Source organism: Toxotes jaculatrix, chromosome 4 (genome assembly GCF_017976425.1).
Source record: "Toxotes jaculatrix isolate fToxJac2 chromosome 4, fToxJac2.pri, whole genome shotgun sequence".
Lineage (NCBI taxonomy): Eukaryota > Metazoa > Chordata > Actinopteri > Toxotidae > Toxotes > Toxotes jaculatrix.
In genome coordinates, this window is record NC_054397.1 from 2,372,463 (window position 1) to 2,393,359 (window position 20,897).

At 42.1% G+C, this 20,897-nt stretch overlaps 5 protein-coding genes across 5 annotated transcripts; 3 read left to right on the top strand and 2 right to left on the bottom strand.

Annotated features, from left to right (window-relative positions):
• Positions 1-419: 419 nt before the first annotated feature.
• yju2b (YJU2 splicing factor homolog B) lies at positions 420-4,046 on the bottom strand. The gene is made up of 10 exons (XM_041036979.1): positions 3,951-4,046; positions 3,092-3,141; positions 2,945-2,998; positions 2,769-2,851; positions 2,561-2,616; positions 2,421-2,481; positions 2,154-2,296; positions 1,705-1,877; positions 1,343-1,481; positions 420-1,146 (listed from the first exon to the last, which is right to left on the bottom strand). The coding sequence occupies exons 2-10, from the start codon at positions 3,092-3,094 to the stop codon at positions 668-670; spliced, it is 1,191 nt and encodes a 396-aa protein (XP_040892913.1). The 5' UTR covers positions 3,095-3,141; positions 3,951-4,046; the 3' UTR covers positions 420-667.
• On the top strand, positions 4,042-6,828 carry gtf3aa (general transcription factor IIIAa). The gene has a single exon (XM_041036980.1). The coding sequence runs from the start codon at positions 4,152-4,154 to the stop codon at positions 5,220-5,222; it is 1,071 nt and encodes a 356-aa protein (XP_040892914.1). The 5' UTR covers positions 4,042-4,151; the 3' UTR covers positions 5,223-6,828.
• A 4,665-nt stretch (positions 6,829-11,493) lies between these two features.
• LOC121181146 (persephin) lies at positions 11,494-12,322 on the top strand. Its single transcript, XM_041036973.1, has 2 exons — positions 11,494-11,572; positions 11,856-12,322. Exons 1-2 carry the CDS (start codon positions 11,494-11,496, stop codon positions 12,320-12,322), a joined length of 546 nt encoding a protein of 181 aa, XP_040892907.1.
• A 988-nt stretch (positions 12,323-13,310) lies between these two features.
• wdr83 (WD repeat domain containing 83) lies at positions 13,311-16,747 on the bottom strand. Its single transcript, XM_041036518.1, has 10 exons — positions 16,493-16,747; positions 16,116-16,226; positions 15,850-15,970; positions 15,493-15,598; positions 15,261-15,309; positions 14,927-15,053; positions 14,640-14,707; positions 14,350-14,458; positions 13,993-14,107; positions 13,311-13,676 (listed from the first exon to the last, which is right to left on the bottom strand). Exons 2-10 carry the CDS (start codon positions 16,216-16,218, stop codon positions 13,521-13,523), a joined length of 954 nt encoding a protein of 317 aa, XP_040892452.1. The 5' UTR covers positions 16,219-16,226; positions 16,493-16,747; the 3' UTR covers positions 13,311-13,520.
• Positions 16,748-16,881: 134 nt separating this feature from the next.
• wdr83os (WD repeat domain 83 opposite strand) lies at positions 16,882-20,465 on the top strand. Its single transcript, XM_041035221.1, has 4 exons — positions 16,882-17,037; positions 17,604-17,709; positions 18,368-18,465; positions 20,068-20,465. Exons 1-4 carry the CDS (start codon positions 16,988-16,990, stop codon positions 20,132-20,134), a joined length of 321 nt encoding a protein of 106 aa, XP_040891155.1. The 5' UTR covers positions 16,882-16,987; the 3' UTR covers positions 20,135-20,465.
• Positions 20,466-20,897: the final 432 nt, after the last annotated feature.

The window sequence follows — 20,897 nt, forward strand, 5'->3', positions numbered from 1 at the left end:
AGTATTATATACAGCTCAGTCTGACAAATTACAACATAGTTTTGGAAAAAGGAGTAAAGATAATTTTACCATGAAAGTGGAATTATATTCACTTTGCACTCTTTTTTTTTAAGTCAGGTATCAGTATGAATTTTCCTGTGTGGTAATCATAACAATTTGATTTTTTTGTTGTAAACACTTACTCTCAGTGTATCAAAGGTACTGAAATCAGTACCCAGAACAACTGGTGATACTCTTCATGGAAAAACTGATCTTCTTACTGACTGATTTCTGGAGGTCAGTCCAAAGTGAAAGCCTTGTTCTTTGATTTTTTTGGTCTGAATGCGAAACCTGCCATTCACCACTGAATGTTAGATAAGGTGGAACAATTTCTCCTGACAGACGTTAAAAAAAAACAACAACACACAACAATTTAACAGTATTTCACATTTAATTTTACAAGGTTTTCTCAGTTTTGTCACCAGAAAACAGAAAATAAATAAAACCCATTATTTTAATGAAAATCTGATTCCAGACATTTTGTTCAGAACGTGTCCATATGACTAGACGTGCATGCGGCTGCGATGACCACCTCCTGTGTGTGTTTCATTCTCACAGAATGAGAAATGGACTTTTTGACCTGCAGTCACTGAAACTGTCCCATGTAACTCTTCTGTAGAGAGCAGCCTCATTGTCCAGGGTCTGAGTCCGAGTCGCTGTAGTCTGCCACCAGGGATGTGACTGCTCCTCTGTCCTGCTCCTTGTCTTTCTCAGAGTCCTCTGCCTTTATCAGTCCATTATCCACTTCCTCTTTGGTTTTAACACTGTTATTTGTCTCTGTTACTTTCTGGCCTTCTTGCGTTGGTCTAACAACTGTGTTTGAGCTGTCCTTTGAAAACTCTCCATCACGTGTGCTGACTTCAGGGTCTGACTTTCTGCGGGTGATGGTGGCGCAGGGTTCAGTTTTGATTCCGGGTCCTCCAGAGCGTTTGCGGATCAGCGGGCTGTGTGAGGAGCCGAGGGCTTTGGCCACCGCTGCTTCTTTCCCCTGCAGGCCCAGTTTATGGAGCAGACTGCCTGCAGCACCTCCTGGTGAGGACAGGGTGGAGCTGAACCATGAACGAGAGGAGATCTCTTTCCGCTTGCTGTGCTGCTTTTCCTCATATGCTGATCAGAGAGGGGACAAATGAGAAAGAAGTTTTTTAAGTGTTAACAAATGATAATTCAAACTTTGTTGTGCTTAGATCTGTGTCAGATGAATTACTGGATTAAAAAAAGAAGTACTGCTGTCAGCCAGGAGGGAGACATCGAGTAAATCATGACACTGGTGTTTAACCAATGTGTGTGTCTGTCTTCTGCTTACAGTCAGGTGCCTGGAAAGTGAGAAGTGCTGCCAGTTTCTTGTCCTCCTCCTTCTCTGGCAGCAGTGGGATGGACAGGTTAGTCCTCATCCTCACAGCATCGTCCTTCTCCTCCTGCTCAGCCAGAACTTTCTTCTCTGTCTGCGCCACCAATGAAAGCAGAGACACAAGTTTAGTGACACAACACAAAACAAAACAATCTCAAAACATTACATTTACAAGTCAAGAAATCTGAACCTGGCATCACTTAGATGTTTCCTGTGGTGCCGAGATTAATTTTCTAATTATTTGGTCTTCTTTTGAACTGTTAATAACTAATAACTGGTGTACAGAGTCGCAGTAATACAGAAGGCAAATATCTTACTCTAAACTTCCTGCGGAGAGTGCTGTTAAGCTGGAAGTCATCCTTCCAGCCAGACTGGTGGTCCTGGATCTCGGACAGAGAGGGCAGAGCCTTTCTAAGCTTCTCCTTGTCTTTTCCACCATGATCCAGTTTGTACATAGCATCTGTCTCCAGCTTCTCCTTCTCCGTCCGCTCTGCACAGAGAGACAGAGGACAGAATTGATAAGGGACAGGGGAAAAAAGCAGGCAGACTGTGAACTCCAGAAAGAAATACAAAAATCTGCGACCTCAAGAGAGTGAGTACATAAAGACATCTTCACAGTTTGAAACTGGGTGCACTGGAACAGCACGATCAAAAGAAAAACCTTGCATCATGGTACTTATACCTACTTTGCATTAAGAAATAACATAAGGAAGTAAACTGAGCGAGTCGTTTGTTATTTAATTGCTAAATAACAGGACTCCTTTACCTGTGGTGAGGATCTGCTCATTTTCAGCCATATCCCAGCGCTCCTCTTTCCTGCGTGCTCCGCTCACTATCACGTAGTCGCAGGTTGCCGGATCTGTCTGCATCTCAATGTAGTTGACGCACAGGTGGCACTTCATCCTAAACCTGGTTGTGGAGACAAAAAAAATATGCAAATATCTTTTGTTATGTTGTTTAAGTAGGTACTGAAAACTGCACCATGCAGCTAAGAGTGTAACGGTCATGTCTGCAGTCAGCCCAGTCTGTTTACCTGTAGATTGGCGTGGTGTAGTAGTTCCCCACTTTCTTCTTCTCAGCATTGTAACGGACCCCTGCACAGACAGAACAGGGTTACAAAAATGAAAAGACACGGTGTGAGACAAAAATGGCCACGTTTCTCTCCAGACTTACCCATGCCAATGTGATTTTTGCAGCCATCGCACCAGATGTTGTAGGGCATCTCAAACCTGAAAGGACACAAACAGTTAAAACATACACTTACACTGGATCTCAACAAAACACCAGCTGACAAAAACAAGTGAACCTGACATATCAGATCACATGTCAGTACCTGTACTGTAGAAGATAATCATTCACCGTTGTATGAGCTTGTACTAACCTGATGATGAGGATGCCCTGGGACAGTTTCCTGGCCCTCTCCCTGAGAGCATGAGTTTTGTGGTAGCCATTGAGCGATCCATGCTGAGGAAAAAGAATGATTGAAATGTCAGTAGCTATACACAAAAGTTGAAATCAAAAAGACTGACACGCACTGGTCTGTGCAATCGTACACACCTTGGCCGGGTCAAAATCTGGAGGGTAGTACTTGTTCGTTCCTTTTCTCTCACCCTTTCAAGAAAAAAATACAGCATACTCTGTTAGTAATATGTATAAACTGAGTATTTAAACATATATTCTTATGATTATTAGATCATGGCTTACCATAGTGACACCTGACCGTCCACACCAGTAATGTTTTCACACTTTAGTCACTAGATAAAAAAAGAAATCATGTCACTGACACCATACTGTAACAGTTAGGTTTCATATACACAGACATTTATATATTCAGACTCTGCTCTCACTGGTATAAGCTCAGCTTGGCCTGAAGTATCGTGTCAGTTTCAACTTGTTAACATAGCACAGGAAACCATGGCGGCTGTTTACAGCGGCTGGCTGTAATTCTAAGCTTAATGATTAGCTAAAGAGAAAAATTAATGGCCTAAAGTAAACGAATTTAAGACACTGCTTTTGCTTTATCTACATTTAACTACAGAACTGTACAAATGTAGCTGTACGTTTGGCGCTTGTCATTGAGGTATGTAACTACAGTAACGCTGACTGAGATCATTTCAACAATCACGGACCAAACTTCGTTAGCATAGAGTAAGAGAGCAACTGCGTCGTGTGGCGAACCAGTTACAAAGGCAATATTTGGGCTAAAAACCTAACAAACGGCAGCTTAATTTCTTTCATTTCTGATACGCGAGTCAAGCGTACGTGGACCGCAAATGCTCGTAGTGTTTAGATACAGGGTATGTGGCAACGTTAAACAGCCAGATTTTTGCATAGAGTTTGGTGCGACGTTCTCTCGCTGCAAACGCGTCGGAACTACAACCAGGCTAGCATTAGCAACAGCTAGTTTGCCGTGTAACGTTTGCGTCTTCTTCGTGTGAATGTGACCGGGAAGTAACATAATGGCGACTTAAATAAAACCTACGCGTATTGTCATTTTAAATAAGCAGTTGTCATGTTTACGCTTGGGCAAAAAAAAAAAAAAAAAAAAAACCAAAACACTCACAAACACTCTTGTTGCTGCAAAAACAACCAACAACCAAACAGAGGGACGATGGGTAATGAAGACGTATTTTCCATGTTTCGGAAGTGGCGTCACGTTGCAGAGGATTGTGGGAAAGACCGGTGTCAGAACAGAAAACGTGCTCGGCGCTGAGACCGTTAACAACCTGTATTTTCTGTCGTTTTTCTTTTCTTTGTCGCATAAATGGAAACTAAAACGGAGCCACACAAACGTTACATCTGCTCCGTTACCGACTGCTCGGCGGCTTACAACAAACAGTGGAAACTGGACGCTCACATGTGTAAACACACGGGGCTGAAGCCGTTCAAGTGTGAGCACGATGGCTGCAGCAAGTCCTTCTGTAGCTCGTATCACCTAGCACGGCATGAGCTCACCCACAGCGGCGTGAAGCCGTTTCACTGCACCGTGGACGGCTGCGGCGAGGCCTTCACCACCAACGCAAACCGGGCCAGGCACATCAGCCGCATCCACACCGAGGAGCAGAAGAAGTACGTTTGTAAGTTTGAGGGCTGCGGACTCGAGTTCAGGAAGAACAAGCAGCTAAAGTCTCACATGTGTGAGCAGCACACCCAGCTGCCCCCTTATCAGTGCACTTATGAAGGCTGCCAGATGCGATTCACCTTCCCCAGCAAGCTGAAGCGGCATGAGAAGGTGCACAGAGGTTACCCCTGCAAGGAGGACGGCTGCACCTTCACAGGAAAGACGTGGACTGAGCACCTGAAGCACAGGAAGGAGCAGCACAGGGCCATCCTGAAGTGTGACCAGTGCAGCAAGGTGTTCAGGGACACATGGTTCCTGCAGCAGCATCAGCATGTCCACTCTGATATGCGGGTTGTCCTGCATTGTCCCAGGGACGGCTGTGACAGGTCATTCACCACAACCTTTAACCTGCAGAGTCACATCAGCTCCTTCCACGATGAGCTGCGGCCCTTCACCTGCACATACGCAGGCTGCAGCAAGACCTTCGCCATGAGGCAGAGCCTCCAGCGTCACAGCATTGTCCACGACCCGGAGAAGAGGAAGCTAAAGAAGCCTAAAGCCAAAAGATCTCTTGCCTCCAGGTTAAGCGGTTACAGTGAAACAAAGAGAGTAGTCTGCAAAAAGCGCCAGAAGCCTGAATCTGCTCAGAAAAAGACAGATCCACCCGGTCCTGTTGAGTTGGTGTCCCTCCTGCAAGATACGTCCTTGCTCTGCAGCCCTGCTGTGGACACACACGGACTTACTAATTCCCTGACTACACCTTTAACAGTGTAGAGTTTCATACCAGTATTGTGAGGACAGCAGATGCTTGAAAATAGCATTCATTATGTATTATCGTTTCTAACTTGGTTGTTGGAAGTTTTGGTGTTGCATAAAGTTTCCCACCACTGTGAAGTCACCATCTAGAAGTCTAAGAGTTGGACATGTAGGGTGTTTGGGTTGGTGTGGCTGAAACCAAACACACCAAACTGCCTGTTGAGTTGGTTGATTTTCATTTATTTCTGTAAATGAATTCTGTATGAAGAGGTCAGCACACCTACAGGAATGGAGCCAGGTTCAGGCGTTCCCTCCCTCTGTATTATTTCTCTCTGTATAAATTATGTCTTGTGCACTTTTTGTGAACGTTCCAGAGCCATTATTTTCATTATATGTTTCTGAAGTCGATAAGAAAAATATATTTTGTACACATTGTAAAGAGCTGATAAGAAAATGTAAGTTTTTTTTGGTTGCATTGTAAAAGTATAGGATGGTGCTTAACTAAAACCCATGGATGCACTGAATGCATGTTGTGTCTGAATAGCATTATTGTTTTTTACAGGGCCCTTTAAATCAGTTAGGCATAACGTAGTATCCAGTACTACCCTGGGGAAAAGCCTTAACATTGCACTTGCACGCAGAAATAAAACAACTGTGTGATTATTTTGACCTACAGGACATTAAACATTAAAATATTCCCAAATTTAAACTGATATTGTCCAGTCAGACTTGACTCTTGTGGCTGAATGGTAGCAAATCCCCTCAGCCAGTTTCCAAAGTCTGGTGAAAATGCTTCCAGAAGTGTGGAGGCTGTCGTGGCAGTAGGTTTATGCCCATGGCTTCATGTGGCATGTATGAGTGAAATGTTCAGGTTTCCACACACTGTAAAGTGCTTGTGTGTCCACATACTTTTGGTCTTGTAGTTTATGTTTCTCGACCTTGTGTCATCATGGTCCAGGAGAGTGCAGCCGATGTCACTGACTTGCACATCTTAAACCAGAGGAGGGGTGTGTGTTGCCAGTGAAATCGCAGGCTCCACAGAGCGACTGGAATGAAAACCTGCGGATTCTTTGGCCGTGATGACAAACGGTGGAGTATCTCAGCTCTGACCAGCAGATTTACAGCGTAAACAGGAGCAGCTCTGTGCGAGTTTGAGATTCCGAGGCTAAATCCTCTTTGAATATTTCCAGTAACGGGAAGGCTGCTCCCTACATTCCTGCCCTGCTCAGCTCAGACGAGCCCTATATGGACTGACTGTCTGACCAACTCACCCAGGAATGCTCTGCAGACCTCATCCAATTACTATTCATACAGTTTGAATGTAACATGTAAGGCCCTGTAATCATTTCCTGTTTTAAAAGCTTCCTACATGGCTGTTGGAGCGATAAAACTCAAATTCATCATGGGGGACCAATGCTCAGATTTGTCTTGATGACACAGCTGCAGAGTTTACAGTAACACTGCTCAAACGCACATGCAAATACAGTATAATAATATCTTTATCTGCTGCTTCAGTCGGAAACATTTCAGATAAAAATCACCATTTTCCTTCATGATTTTTCAACAAATCAGACACCACTGTTTCTGTGTTTACCTTCTATGAATAAAATGTGTTTTCACTGTTTTTTGCTTATAGTCCCTGCGCATTTTAAACTTTAAATCACAGCTTTTCCATATTCTAACCTCTACATTTACATATGAATTTTTTTCTGCTCTATTTTTACCTCCCATATTAGTGTTGGCTTTAACTCAGTCTACATTTAGCCCAGTCTGGAGTCATACCTGAGACAAATTAAATTTGCTGAACGTGCAGGAATTCAGACGAAACCGAGCACTGGAGTGAGGAGTGACTCTACCCTCAAAAATCTATGAAAAAAAGACAATGCTGACATTTATGTAGGGACCATCAACAGCTTGTGACATCAGTGATAGCATTACAATAGGTGACACTTTACTTTTGGAACAGTATCAGGCAGTGTGTTTGGATCTGGCCAGGTCGATCACTGTATAAAACGCTGTCAACATTTTGTGTATTTTTTTTTGTCTTTGACAGAAATTGATGCCACGTTCTTTAAATTCCTGCCTTCTGACAGCGCTGAATTCCAGACTGGTTCTTCAGGCCATAATCCAGAGGGATTGCTCTATCTCCACTGTATTTCTCCCACCACCTCCTCCGCTTTCCCTCTGTCTTTTCATCTCTCGCTTGGCCTCCATCCTCCTGTCTCTTGGAGAGGTGGAAGGAATGTGTCAGGCCCTGTGCCCTTTCATGCACTTGTTTTCCGTGCGAATTACCGGAAAATGGAAGCTTTCCGTGAGAAGGGATTGTCTGAGCAGAGCTGTGTTAAGAGGAGCAAGTATACTTAAACTTTTATGTGTTAGATGGAAATGGTCTCCGTGATATTTCTCCAGCTGTGAACTGACTTCTGTCCTGATGACCTTTGACCCCGTTCCAGGATCACTTCCGCGTTCAAAAAGCTGCAGTTCCTCGGCTGCCGCTGGGGGCTGGCTCCAGAAGTGAGCAATTCTCCATTGCTCCCCATGTTAAAATAGCCAACTTTACAGCCTAAAAAAACATATTTACAGCCTGGTACATTTTTTGTTTTTGATCTATATTGATAGTTTCCACCTCCGTGAACACTGTGGGGGGCGGGCGCTGGCAGTTAGTTCTTTGCTAAAGCATCGGCTGGGCTAGGCGGCTACATCCAGAGGCCTCCGGCTACCTCCAGCGGTTGACAGCGTCTGCAGTGTCCGTGTTTGTTTGCCAATGTTCGGATAGGTTTTTGTGACAGTATGGCTTGTTGTAGTGTAGACTGTACTAACCGACCGTCGAAGGAGTCTGTGTTGCAGTTTTTTCGGTAAGTAAATTTCTCACTATTTGACCTGGATGTTTGCACTAATTAGCATGTATTAGCATATTTTGCCGCGGACTTATGACTTAATTGCCGATTTCTGGTCGCTGCTGATACAGATAGAGGACCGGAGCAGCTAATGTTAGGAACGCTGCCGCGGTGTGTTCCGTGCTCTCAGAGTCCGTTTATTGCGGGAATACTAGGCTACAATTTTATTTCGTCTCATTTTTCTGTTTAAAAAGTCCGACATTGCATGGACAGAGCAGCTCCGTCAGTAAGCGGCTGCTGTTGTTTGTGTGCTGCTGTAACTGTAAGTGGATAGTGGATGGAGGCAGCGGTGAAAGCCGGTAAATATTAAACATTTTAATACATAATAATAATGATTGTTTATCAGTTAAATAGACTAATAATAGGCACTCCCACTAAAATCCAAGATGGCGCAGCTCAAATGCCCATCGTTTGGTCACAAAACCGACTCCCCGAAACCAATGGGTGACGTCATGGGTGCTACGTCCATGTCTTATACAGTCTATGGCTGCGACCGGTTTTGATCTGGTGTTCGACACCCGACCTTGTTCTGTTTGCCGACAAAGACTCTGAAATGTGGTGAAAGCTCTGAAGTTAAAGTGTTGTTCCTGTGGTCAGAAATGAATTCATTTTCATGCTCGAACGTAGTTTTGTCCAGGTGTTGCTCTGACTTCAGTGTAGTGTTTGCATGAGGTGATGAGTGCTGGTGATGTTTTCTCATTTTCCTTAGAATGTAGAGGTTGTTTGCTTGTTGAATACTCAAAATTTCTGTGTAGGTGTAAATTTTTGACTCTGCTGTGTGTGTTACAGTGAACATTTGTTTTAAAAACCATGTATAGTGTGGTCGTGCTACTGACTTCCTCTGATGAAAGGAGATGAAGATGTAAAATGACTATGACTACATTCAGCAGATGCTCCAAAAGGAATATTACATAATTAAGTGTTTTGTGGGGATGAAATAATAAGACGCTGAAATAAAACATGAATTAACACCAGTGTTTTAGTTCAAATTTGCTCACGTTAGAATTTGGCTAATTGAGTGGACTGGGCTGTTACTGAGGAGGAGCTTGTTTAAAAATACACCCTCAGTTTTTCATTTGAGTTCCTAATTTAGTGCAGTCCAACTAAATTCATCCTTGAAAGACTTATTGAAATTCCTGGCAGTAAATTTCATGGACTGGTATAAGTTCAGGATCTAGAGATGATTCCTTTCTAATGCAGATCAACAGAGCTATAATACCTGAGAAATGAGGCTGTTTAACAGTAATAAATAAACTTAAAATCTCATTGGACACACTCCCCTCGTCTATATTTAACTAAGTGAAACCAGGAGTCAGACATTAACAAAACCCAGTGAAAGTAATGGTCTTTGTTATAATTGCTGTATTTATTGCCTGAATTGTAATATATATTTCATAAAATATGAAGGTTTTGACTCACTTATCTTTTATGCAGTTATTCAGTTTTTATTCCTTTGTTTACTCTTGTGCGTGCTTCACCTGCCTTTGCTTGTTTTAAAGCAGGTTAAAATTGATAAGTCCACTAAGCATGGTCATGCTCCTCTTGTGACTTTTCCATGCTATCAAAAGAAAGAAATAAGTGATTGTTTTATTGCCATATGCGTTAAATATAGACTGCCTAACTAAAGTTAAAGGAAACTTTAAAATTTCTTTAAAATGGTTACTGTTCTTGTAATTTTTTTGTGTTTTTATGCCGTTTGTCCTTCTTTCTTTCTTTAAAACATTTTTAATGTATTACATAAAGCACTGAAGAGATGCTGTCGTGTATGAAATGTGCTATACAAATAAATTTGCCGTGCCTTACCTTTCTTGGAATGCAAATCCAGAATGCACAGCAAAATGTGGCACTCTGAGTTCCGTGAAGTAACATGGACAAATTTAATGAACTGGAAAACACAGTGAAAGAACTCTGATAACTGGCTCAAAGAGCTGACACACTGTACATAAGGTCAGATGTAGATTGTGGACAAATGTTCAGTAGCTCATGGACGGCACAGAACACATAATGATTTGATTTAGGAAGAATGATATCTGTGTTATTGTAAGTTGTGTTTGATTAACTGAATGATTTTTACGTTTCAGTTATATATGTTTTAAGAACTGTAAATAATTAACAATGATAATACAATTTTTGTTGAATATCCCAAGTTGCTGTGCTGGTTTCTGGAATTCTCTCATCCTTGGTCTTTCACACCAACATTCACACATAGTGTGTTTTTCTAATACATTTAAATGCTTTGTGTGAAGTTTTCACAGGACAGAAACTTTTTTTTTTTTTTTAAATCAGACATTTTACAAAGTAAAAATTAATTTGTGTCCATTTCATCATTTTCAGCCTAAACAGCATCAGTTGCTAAATACGGTGCACCGAGGTGTCTGACCTGAACCTGGATGGCAGAAACACTGTCCAAATATGCACTTTCCTGCAAACTCCAGATTCCACTGGCTGGCTGTCTGGGCCCTATAACCATTACATAATGCATATTCTACATATTCTACATATTCTACATGTCAGCCGCACATTGCTGATGAAATCCCTCAATTTATGGACCAGCTCAAGACGAGTGACCCATTGTGGAATGTCTGCTGAAACAGGCCCTGTTGGGTTCTAATTATAGCCTCCCTTTCTTCTTTGGCGTTCGACCTCTAAAACGTTTTCTTTTTTTCGTTGTTGTTGTTTTCTGTTTTCCGGTATCAATCCTAAGCAGTAACGTTTCTAATAAGGGAAGTGACGAAAGCAGAATGCATCAGTGGCCTATTTTAAGACATTCCACAGTGACTCATTCTGCCTTTTTTAAACTTTCGCTGCACAACTTCCTTTACGTTTCCTTCAGCACTGATAAAGTTCCTTGTGTGAATGTATCTCTTGGTTATCTGCTCACCCGTCTTTCCTCTTCTGTGTCTGTATAGCTGCCTATCTGCTGAGTCATTTATCACACATACCTTTCAGCATCATCAAAGTGACATCACTGTCCTCTCCTTAGCAGCTTTTAAGAAACCCCAAACCTCTGGGGATCCATATTGCCAGGGGCCAACATCCTCTGGAAAAACATCTGGGAGAAACTCAACAATAAACCGATGATTTACGCCAATTAGATAATCCCAACAGGACAAATTCTGGGTCAAGCGCCCGCCTGCCCTCCTACGCTCCCTGTCAGGCTCAGGTGAGTGGGATAGTCTGTTGGCAAGTAACGGGTTAGTGTCTGTCTTCCCCCTACACCTCGTCTCATCCCTTCGCCCACCCCTCCTTAATCTCGGAGGGCTATATATTGGAGGTCGTGACTCGTCTGCATCTTGAGCATCACTCGCAAACGCAGACACTCGCAGACATACAAACACAAACGTGCCTGGTTCATTTTGAGCGACAGCGCAGACGAAGAGCAGACTCTAGCGATGAGGTCCCTGCTGAAGCTGGTTGTGATTCTCTTCTGTGTCCAGAGGGGAGAGGGCCACTGGCTGAGGTCACTGCTTGGTAAGTGCTGGCTGAAGGGAATGTCGTGACCTATGACCTTTTGGCTAAAACCTAATTTTCGCTTGTTTCAAGACCAATGTTATGTCTAGACCTGGATATATATCCAGTTTCAGTTTGAAATTCTATAATTCTAAATTGTATCAATAACTGGTGTTTCAATGGGGACTGGGAATTATTTATTGAAATGAGTTGCTCTTTGTTGACAATTAAGTATGTTTTATTGATTTTCAACCAATAGTTTTGTAGATGAGATGTATATATAAATTATTTTTGCCTTTTTCAGATCAGAAACGAGAAACAGCTTCTCCACACACGTCTCCAAATGAGGACAAAAGAAGCAGATATTCGGCTGAAGAAGACAGCCAAACAGAAGCTTCTGGAGTCGAGCCACCACCCCATCCCACCGTCCCCATCCCAGTCCGGTCACGCCGCTCGACTCTAGACTCCCAGTGCGGCCTGCGCTCCATCCTGCTGCAGATTCGAGACCTTGGGCTCGGCTACGACTCAGATGAGACTGTCCTCTTCAAGTACTGCGGCGGGACGTGTCCCCGGGTTCGCTCCAACCACGACCTCACCCTCACTAACCTGCTGCTCAGTGGGGTCCTCCCCCACCCGGCACCTGGGGAGCTGTGGCACAACTCGCCCTGCTGCAGGCCCACCCACCACGAGGACATGGCCTTCCTCGATAACTCGCACCGCTGGCACAAGGTGGAGAAGCTGTCGGCCGCGGGCTGCAGCTGTGTGGGCTAGCCGGCTGTGTGTAGATGGGTGAGGGGAGGAGTAAGAAGGTACAGGTAGTACAGATAGTTTGTGACGGTGAAGCGATTGTGAGAAGTTTTCTGGCAGGTTCTCTTGTAATGTCTGTAAATGAAGAGTTTAATTCCAAAATGACGTACCGCTGAGGAAGCTGAAACCTGTTCTTACAAAGTAATTTATGTCAGTGAGCACAAACGTATCACTATCACTTTTGGGTGAAAATCTCATAAATCCAGTTTTGTTGATTTAAATGCTTTGACTTAAACTGGTGATCTCATGGGTCTCAGTAGGATTTCAATTTAATTACTTTTGGCTCATGCAACTTTTATAAAACTATTCTGATGGAAGTCAAAGCTTAAAAAAAAAAAAATCAGGTTACTTTTCTTAGCTCATCAACAGTCTGCATTCAAGAAAAGGGATTGTTTTGTCTAATGCCAGTAATAAATATATTTATGGAATTAGAAGTAAACTCTTCAAATGTAAATACATTTTTATAAATGAAAGCTTTGCTTATGTCACCTGATTTTGCCCTATTCTGAATCTTCATCTGTCTGACAAGGTGGTGTAAAAAGGGCAGAACAGAGACACGATTCTACTACAAACTACTTGACTATTTGTAGATAAGCTGACGTATTTATTTAAAAACTTCAGTGCAATTTTGGGGTTAACGATAAAACAGATCATATGTACGAAGCTGCGGTTTGACAAATGCAGCTGAGTGAAGCTCTTCACAAGCCAGATTTATTCGGCAAAGGTTCAGCCACAGTCTAAAAAGTGTATTTATGTAAGATAAGTTATTTATTTATTTGATGTCATTCTTTTTTTCATGCCGATTAATTTATTTTGTAACGTGCTCGTCTCTGTGTTTGTTATGTGTACAGTTCCTAATAAAGATAAACATGTACAGAACTGATCAGTTTGGTCAAAGTGTGGGAGTTTCATTGATGTAAAAAGGGAAATTTGACAATTTGGTGTAATTTACACAAGAAAATGTTTATTCAAGGTTTTGTATAAAAATATAACAAAGTTTCGCACACATACAAAAATCCAAGTCCAAGATCATTTAGCTAACTCTTATGATTCACTAATGAATTACTATTAGATTCATATCCATTTCATATTGTCTGTACATCTGTGACATCTGTGTTGTCTTTATATTATTTGTGCCAGCTTTTTACAGATTTCACCGTCTCTATGTGGCCATCGCATCCTCCTCTGTCTCCTCTGGTTCTGCCCCCCACACCTGGACACGTCCCTCCATGGCCGTGAGGAGACAGGTCTCTGTGGGGTGGAAGGACAGCGACTGGACAACAGCTTTTCCCACTGGCAGCTTCAAGGACAAAGACCCCTGGAAGTCGGAGAGTCAACAAAATATTAGAGCGGTGCGTTTTCAGTTCACTTTTTCTACAAAAATCATACTTGCATTAAATTTGGTGGACTGATAGCTTATGGTAAACAGATGATGCATTCAGGTGCTGGTGAGAAAGTCTGACAACTTTACCTTCCAAGAGCTTTATCACATTTAAATGCTATTCTGTCATAAAAATCACAGCCTGTGGTCACAGGCTGATGTTCTGCTGGACAAAGCATTGTTGGCGTTCTATTAGGCTTTTAAATCTGTTATGTTCATTACACTTTGGAAACAAATTTAACTGGACACTTACCTCCACCAGGTCCCAGCAGTAGACGTGTCCGTCCTCTGAGCAGCTCAGGACATGCGTGTCTTTACTGGACAGACAGCAGTCCAGCTTGTAGCCCTTCATCTTATGTCCTGTATACCTGAGTGAAACAAACAAAACAAAGCATCAAGACTGACTCAACAATGTGGTGTTTTTGAGGTTAAACATTTGGTTAAACTGGTTTACAGAGACAAATGAACGCAGACATTCTGACAGCTTTATTACTTTTGTATTTTTAGAGGGAGAAAATTGGTTTACAAGGTTTACAAGGATTTACACCCACAGATAATTTGCTAAAATCATAAAAAAAAAAGTTTTTAAACAAGAATAAACTGCACTCACTCTCCTAGCATTTCCCCTGTGCTCTTATCCAGAAGTCTGACTGTTGAATCCAAACTGGAGCTCAGAGTGCATTGACCGTCTTGACTGAAACACACACAGGTGATGGGACCTGGAACAAACACACACAGGTTGCTTTAAACCAAGTGAAGTTATAGATTGTTTAAAGTCAGTTCAAGAGCTGACAGTAGTTTTCAGCCTTTTATACTAGTAAACACTGTGATATGTTCAGTAAAAGGAGGATTGTTAATTAAAAATAAATAAGAATGAATATTATGAAAAAGTTTACTGACTGCTGATGAAGTCCACATGCAGCTGTCCCATCCTCAGGTCGTAGCGCCTCACTCTGCCGTCCACTGATCTAAACAGAGGATGATTTCAGAATCATCTGTGCGTCAGTAAAATATTAAAATGAAGCCTCTGTCTAACTGGTAATGGAGGGATGATAACTGGGAACACGAGGTTCTATTCTTTACTGCCAGTTAAAATTTAAGCTGCTCCAATCTGAGGCAGAGACAAGCAACTTGTGAATTTGTGACAAATTTGTTATTTGAGACAAATGCATGACAAGTTTTCTCACCCAGTAAGCAGCTCATGTTGTGCCACCTTCAGGCTGCTGACGCTGTCCCGGGCCTCGTCTAGAACCTGGATGGGCTCAAATCTTCTGGACCTGGTGTCCCAGCACCTAACTGTCCCATCTATGGACCCTGGACGAGGCGAGAACACACAGCACACAAACACACACACACACACATACCCAGGCCACAGTTAGGTATAACATTTACACATTTTACTACTATTAATGTTAGTGAGCTGGTCACAATTTAAATACAGACTAAGAAATTCACAAAGACATACTGTACACTGAATCATGTATTTTGCATTGTTGGCATTTTACTTGAGTGAGGACTTACCAGACAAGATAACGGTTGCCTCCTCATTGAACTGGACACAGTTGACTTTCTGTGAACCAAAAATTTCAGTGAGACGTAAAACACTGGGGAAAAAAATGAGCAAATACAACAAAAGCATGGAGACACAAGGAACATAAATCTATGCAGGTGCAACAAATAAACATGAAAAGATTTTGAAATGAAATGGACATGACAAAAATGTGGTAACAGAGTTATAAACAGCAGAACTGACCCCGGCATGACCTCTGAGTTTGCGTGCGACCTGGCCTGTGGCGACGTCCCACAGTATCACTGTCTTGTCAGAGCTGCAGGAGCAAATCTGGCTGTTGTCATAGGAACTGTGGAAGCAGCCAGTGAGAAAAGAAGCACTGTTATTTCGCCCAGGATGCACAGAGTTGTGTTAATAAGGTGTTGTATGGTTCAGTATCCACAATGTATACCTATCTACACTGGGGTGGACAAAATTAAGTACCTAATCTATCCTTCTATTCAGCACAAGTTTCCACTTATTTATTTTGCCATTCTGGTGCCATACTGATGAAATAACCTTCCTGACACACTGTGGAGGAGGCTGTGACAATTGTCTCACCCATCAGCATCCAAAACCTCGTATCCATGGCCACTGTATGTCTTCAGCAGGGTCCCTCTGCTCACACTCCACAGCTTTAGAGATTTGTCACTGCCACAGGACAGCAGGTAGTTCCCGTCAGCTGACCAAGCAGGGAGACATGAGACAGAGGCAGGTATAAGCTAATTTCGTGGATGACTCGTGTCTCACATGGCGGGTTCACACCAGCACCACAATAGCTCAGCAGTCTCAGCACTGGGATGGTAAATGCGCTGAGTCTTTCTTACCGTTGAAGCGAACAGCCCTCACTGCTCCTTGCTGACAGTCTATGGTCCTGAGCAGATGCTGAGGAAGCTGAGGAGCCTGAGGTCTAGGCTGAGGAAACGCCATGGCATAATCTGAGTCAAAAAACATTACACAGGAATATCAGCCACGCTTACAACTTCTCGTTTATTACAGTGGTGCAGTTTTATATTCTCTTAAAGCGTTTTTATTTCAATAAATCTTTAAATACTGCTACAGATAGCTAGGATATAGTTATAGCTAGGTTAGTACCATTTTTACCACATGAAAATGGAAGTTTCATTGGCTTGCTTTCTCACAGTAAACTACTGGAAGTTACCAAGAAAACTAATAGAATTTCTTAAGTCTGTGGAATACTTACACTTTGGTCAAGTTATTAGATCTAGCGTGTTTTACCGAACAGCAGAGCTTTATCTAGATGTAGCCCCCGTTGTTTACTTTTTCTGTGTCACTTATTTAATTAACTTCCTTGAATAGAATTTAATTTCAGGGGAGCGTCATGTTAATATTCTTGGCGTAACTAGTATAATAAAAATACATTCATAATAGTTGTTATAATAATTTTATCCGCAACTTGAAGTTACTAACGCCTCCTTCCATTCATTTCACTCATTATGTTTGCTAGTTCGCGCAATGCACACTGGGCTCACATAATCCTGTCAAAATAAAACTCCAAACCCCCTCTTCCCGTTTCATTTTGGCTTGCGGATTACCGTGTGCTTTTATTTTGAAATTCGCCGGACATAGCTACCCCCCAGGTTTCTCCTTTCACGAAGAGGCCCATCAGCTGTCTCTCGGTCACCGGTGTTTCAATATCCTCACAGTAATCCACAACAGGAGGGTATCGTAGCATATTATGTCCTCCAACAATATGGCAGACCCGAGGAGACAGAATAAGATTTTACGGTGAGTATTTTGTACAGAAAGATAGAGCTTTATTTTGTGGCATTAGCTAGCCAGAATGCTTGGTTAACGGCAGCTGAAAGCTAGCTAACTAGCTAACCTTCATTACAGATCATGAGAATAGCCTGAAGGGATTAGCGATTAGATGTTGGATTAACGTTATATACCCCTGAAAAACACCATATAGTAAGTAAGTAATTAGTTAATATCTAGTCCGCTGTCGGCGTATTTAATAGTTTTGTAAACTTTCACTTCTGTTTGCTCTCGACCCGTTCACGACAGTCAGTTAGCAAGTCAGTTTATCTTGGGACTGGTGCTTAAGGTCCTGGACCTTATTGCCCAATCAGTGGCCGCCCTCACTAATGTTCCAGTAGCTAAATGGGAGTGCATCCCAGCTGCCAGGTTCAGAAATCTTGTGGAAGGCTTTCCCAGAAAAGTGGAGGCTGTTATAGAAGCAGATCAGTACCCATGGTTTTTGAATGATCTTTTCAACAATTACATATGGGTGTAAGGAAATTAAATACTCTTTCCATTGTGTGTTTGATTAACATACGTTTGTGTTGTTGCAGGTACAAGCCCCCCAGCACAGAGAGCAACCCTACACTGGAAGACCCCACGCCTGACTACATGAACCTGCTCGGCATGATCTTCAGCATGTGTGGACTGATGCTCAAGGTGACACACACACACACGTATATATCCTCACACTGAACCTCTGTGACTCTCATCTCTCCCTTGTCCTCAAAAGTAATTACGTGTGCCTGTATGCCCAGTCTAAATGGGTGTTGCCCCTCAGTGGTAGACCTTGGTGTAGTTCAATTGTTCCATTTAGAAGATTAAAGGTAAACTCACCTTTTAGATGAAGTGAAGGGCAGCTTTTGACTTTCAGCACTAAGGGCACAACAAACAAAGCCAAGAGGAGACAGCAGCAAGCTAGTGTGCCCTCCCATTCCAATGCTAGATCATTTGTTGAACTGACTATACTTCCATCAGCATAGAACTATTTTCACTTGTTAATGTAAAATGTTTGTTTCTCAGTCTTTGGCATCTTTGTGTCCCTGCCAACGTACGAACACCAGATTGAGAGTAATAATGTTCTTGTTGATTCATTTTAATTTATCAGCTATGCTGTTGTCCAGCTATCTCCCAAGTGTTCATCTGTCTCCATAGTAAACTGTAGCAGCTGAGCTTTGTTCATCTTTGCTGATACAGCTTGTCTGTCTTCAAAGAAATGTCCGTTAACTAGAAGAGCCCCTGACATCACTTTGTATGAACTTAAGCCTTTCAAGTCACCCACAAGCCTGTGCAGCTAACTTGTGTGTTTGGGTTTCAGTTGAAGTGGTGTGCCTGGATCGCAGTCTACTGCTCTTTCATCAGCTTTGCAAACTCCAGAAGCTCAGAGGACACTAAACAGATGATGAGCAGCTTCATGTGAGTATACGATTCTGTGTGTTTATGCATACAAGATATTCTGTGTGTGTTCTACCTGTGCACCGTTTTACGCCAAGATGTGCTGAATTTAAATACCTTTATCTTGTAACATCAGTACATAGCACAGCACAACATGCTTCTGTTTTTACCAGCAGTGTCGTACTGAGAGGGTTGTATCAAAGAGACCAGAGGAAAAGAGTTAATGAGCCCAGCTTTCTGGATGAAGTGCTGTGTAGATACTTCAGTTTAAAAGTTTATTGTCTTTCACTTGAATCTTATGTTGATCTGGTCATATCACAAAATGATGTTGGCCGCACTAACGGTTCTAAGAAAATTTTATATCAAAAACAACAACAAAAATGGATCATTGAAGTTTTACTTTCGTTAATAGTTTTGTCTGTTGTAATATCAGAAGACATTTAATCACAGTGATTGATCAGATTGATTATTGTACATAGTTTTGATATATAACTGTGTGTATTGCAGATTTTACTTTTCAGCTATGATAAGGGCTAAGAAATGTAATATGAGCTTACATTCAAGTCTTGAATTATGTAGTTTTAAAACATCGGGTAGACCTTCCTTGCACCTGCCATTGGGATTACAGATGAGCCAAGTCTAATGCCCAAAAGCTTTTAACTGTGTGACCTCCAGGGGCGGTACATTTCCATTTGCTTATAGAGGAATACTCCTGCAGGGGCACTTGTCCAGGCCTCGCAGACAGATTTGCAGTGAGGAAAAACCTTCTGGTCCATCGTCTAGATGAGGTTGGAAACGTTTGGCTCAGCAAATAATGTCAGACGATGAACTTAACGCACCAGCCTCATGTGTGTAGGAGCTGGTTCAAGGCCAGTTTTAGGACATTTGTCAATAGCCAAGATAATATGTTAGTATCCCTGTGTTATTAAACAAAGGTGAGTGCCTACACAGGATGAAAGAGCGGTGGAGGGTAGGTGTGTCATTGAGGTTATCAGGTGAATCTGCCTTCACATGTGTTTGGATAAATCACCCCACAGTGGCTTCAGATGGCTCAGGGATGACTTCAGTACTAATCAAGCCTGAGCTCAACTGCAGTCTTTCATATGCCAACTTGTAAGCAAAATATCTCAGTGAATAATTAAGATGACTGAAGTGTGTCTTTTGCTTCATAGGCAATAAGTGAAAAGTAATTTTAAAAAGTCACACTCCGCAAATAAAGCTGCTCAAAGACCGCAACAAATGCAAACCAGAAAAAAAAAAATCCAAGGTAGCAGTACTGTTCGTCTGCATCCTGAAAATGCTAAAATGCAGAGGTGTCAGCACTATATCGGTGTCAGGGCTTTTTCTCTCTCTCCAGACTCCAGACTCTCTCCAGTCTGCCTTTGAATTTTGTCTCTTTATTCTTACTCTTCTAATTTGTTTATTTTAAAAACTACAATAAAAATAGTATTATCAGTTGCACACTTTCTGTAAACTGTATGTCCCTCACTAATACTTAATTCTGAACAGGAAATTTGTTAATAAAAGGTGGCAAGATGGTCAAGGACAGTTGGGTCGTGACTTTCAGACTTTAACTGTACACTTCACATGGTGTTTTCTCCCTTTGCTTCGTGCTCTCTGAAGGCTGTCCATCTCAGCGGTTGTGATGTCCTACCTCCAAAACCCACAGCCGATGTCGCCGCCATGGTAACCAAGAGCCAACCACAGCAGAGCAAGTGAACTGCGGATGCCGGAGTGGGTGACAAGACAGCTGATTGGCGCCTCGGGCCATTGGTGAAGAAAAACAGAGACTGAAAGGAAGATGATTTGATAGAAAGAGAAAACAGATGGCCAGGAGAGGTGGACAGTAGGGAGGACACTACGTCAGTATGGAGAGATCAGATGGTTTTTGACTGTTCTCATGTTTTTCTCTTTTTAATCTTTTCTAAGTCTTTTGTTTGTTGATGAAAACTTCTGAATTTTACAGTTTGGCGGATCTGTTGCAGGATATCATAAATAAAGTTGTACAGTTTTAAAAGTAACTGTAGCTTCTTGTTTGTCTTTGGGAAAAATATTAGTGCCATTTTTTTCTCCAATACAGCGGACACACTTACAGAAAACGTCTTAAAAGCAAACACTGATTCCTCTTGTCAACTTAAGTCACTTGTTCAATTTTAGTTTAATTCAGTATTTCACCAGGACAATCAAGGAATCCGGGATACATTTATTAAAACCAACAAAAAGACAAAACACATCTAACGGTGGGTACAGACTGTTGATCCAAAATTCACGGGAATCTTTACTTACACCACCTTTGATCTGTTGTATGGTTCTGATGTGGCATGAACTCCATCCACAGTAAATTGTGAAGTCATTCAAAAGTCCATTTAGTGTTAATTGGTAATCAATAGCATTGATTCACCCTCCTGTGCAGAATTCCTGCACAGAACATTGGACTTTAAGTGTGTAGCACC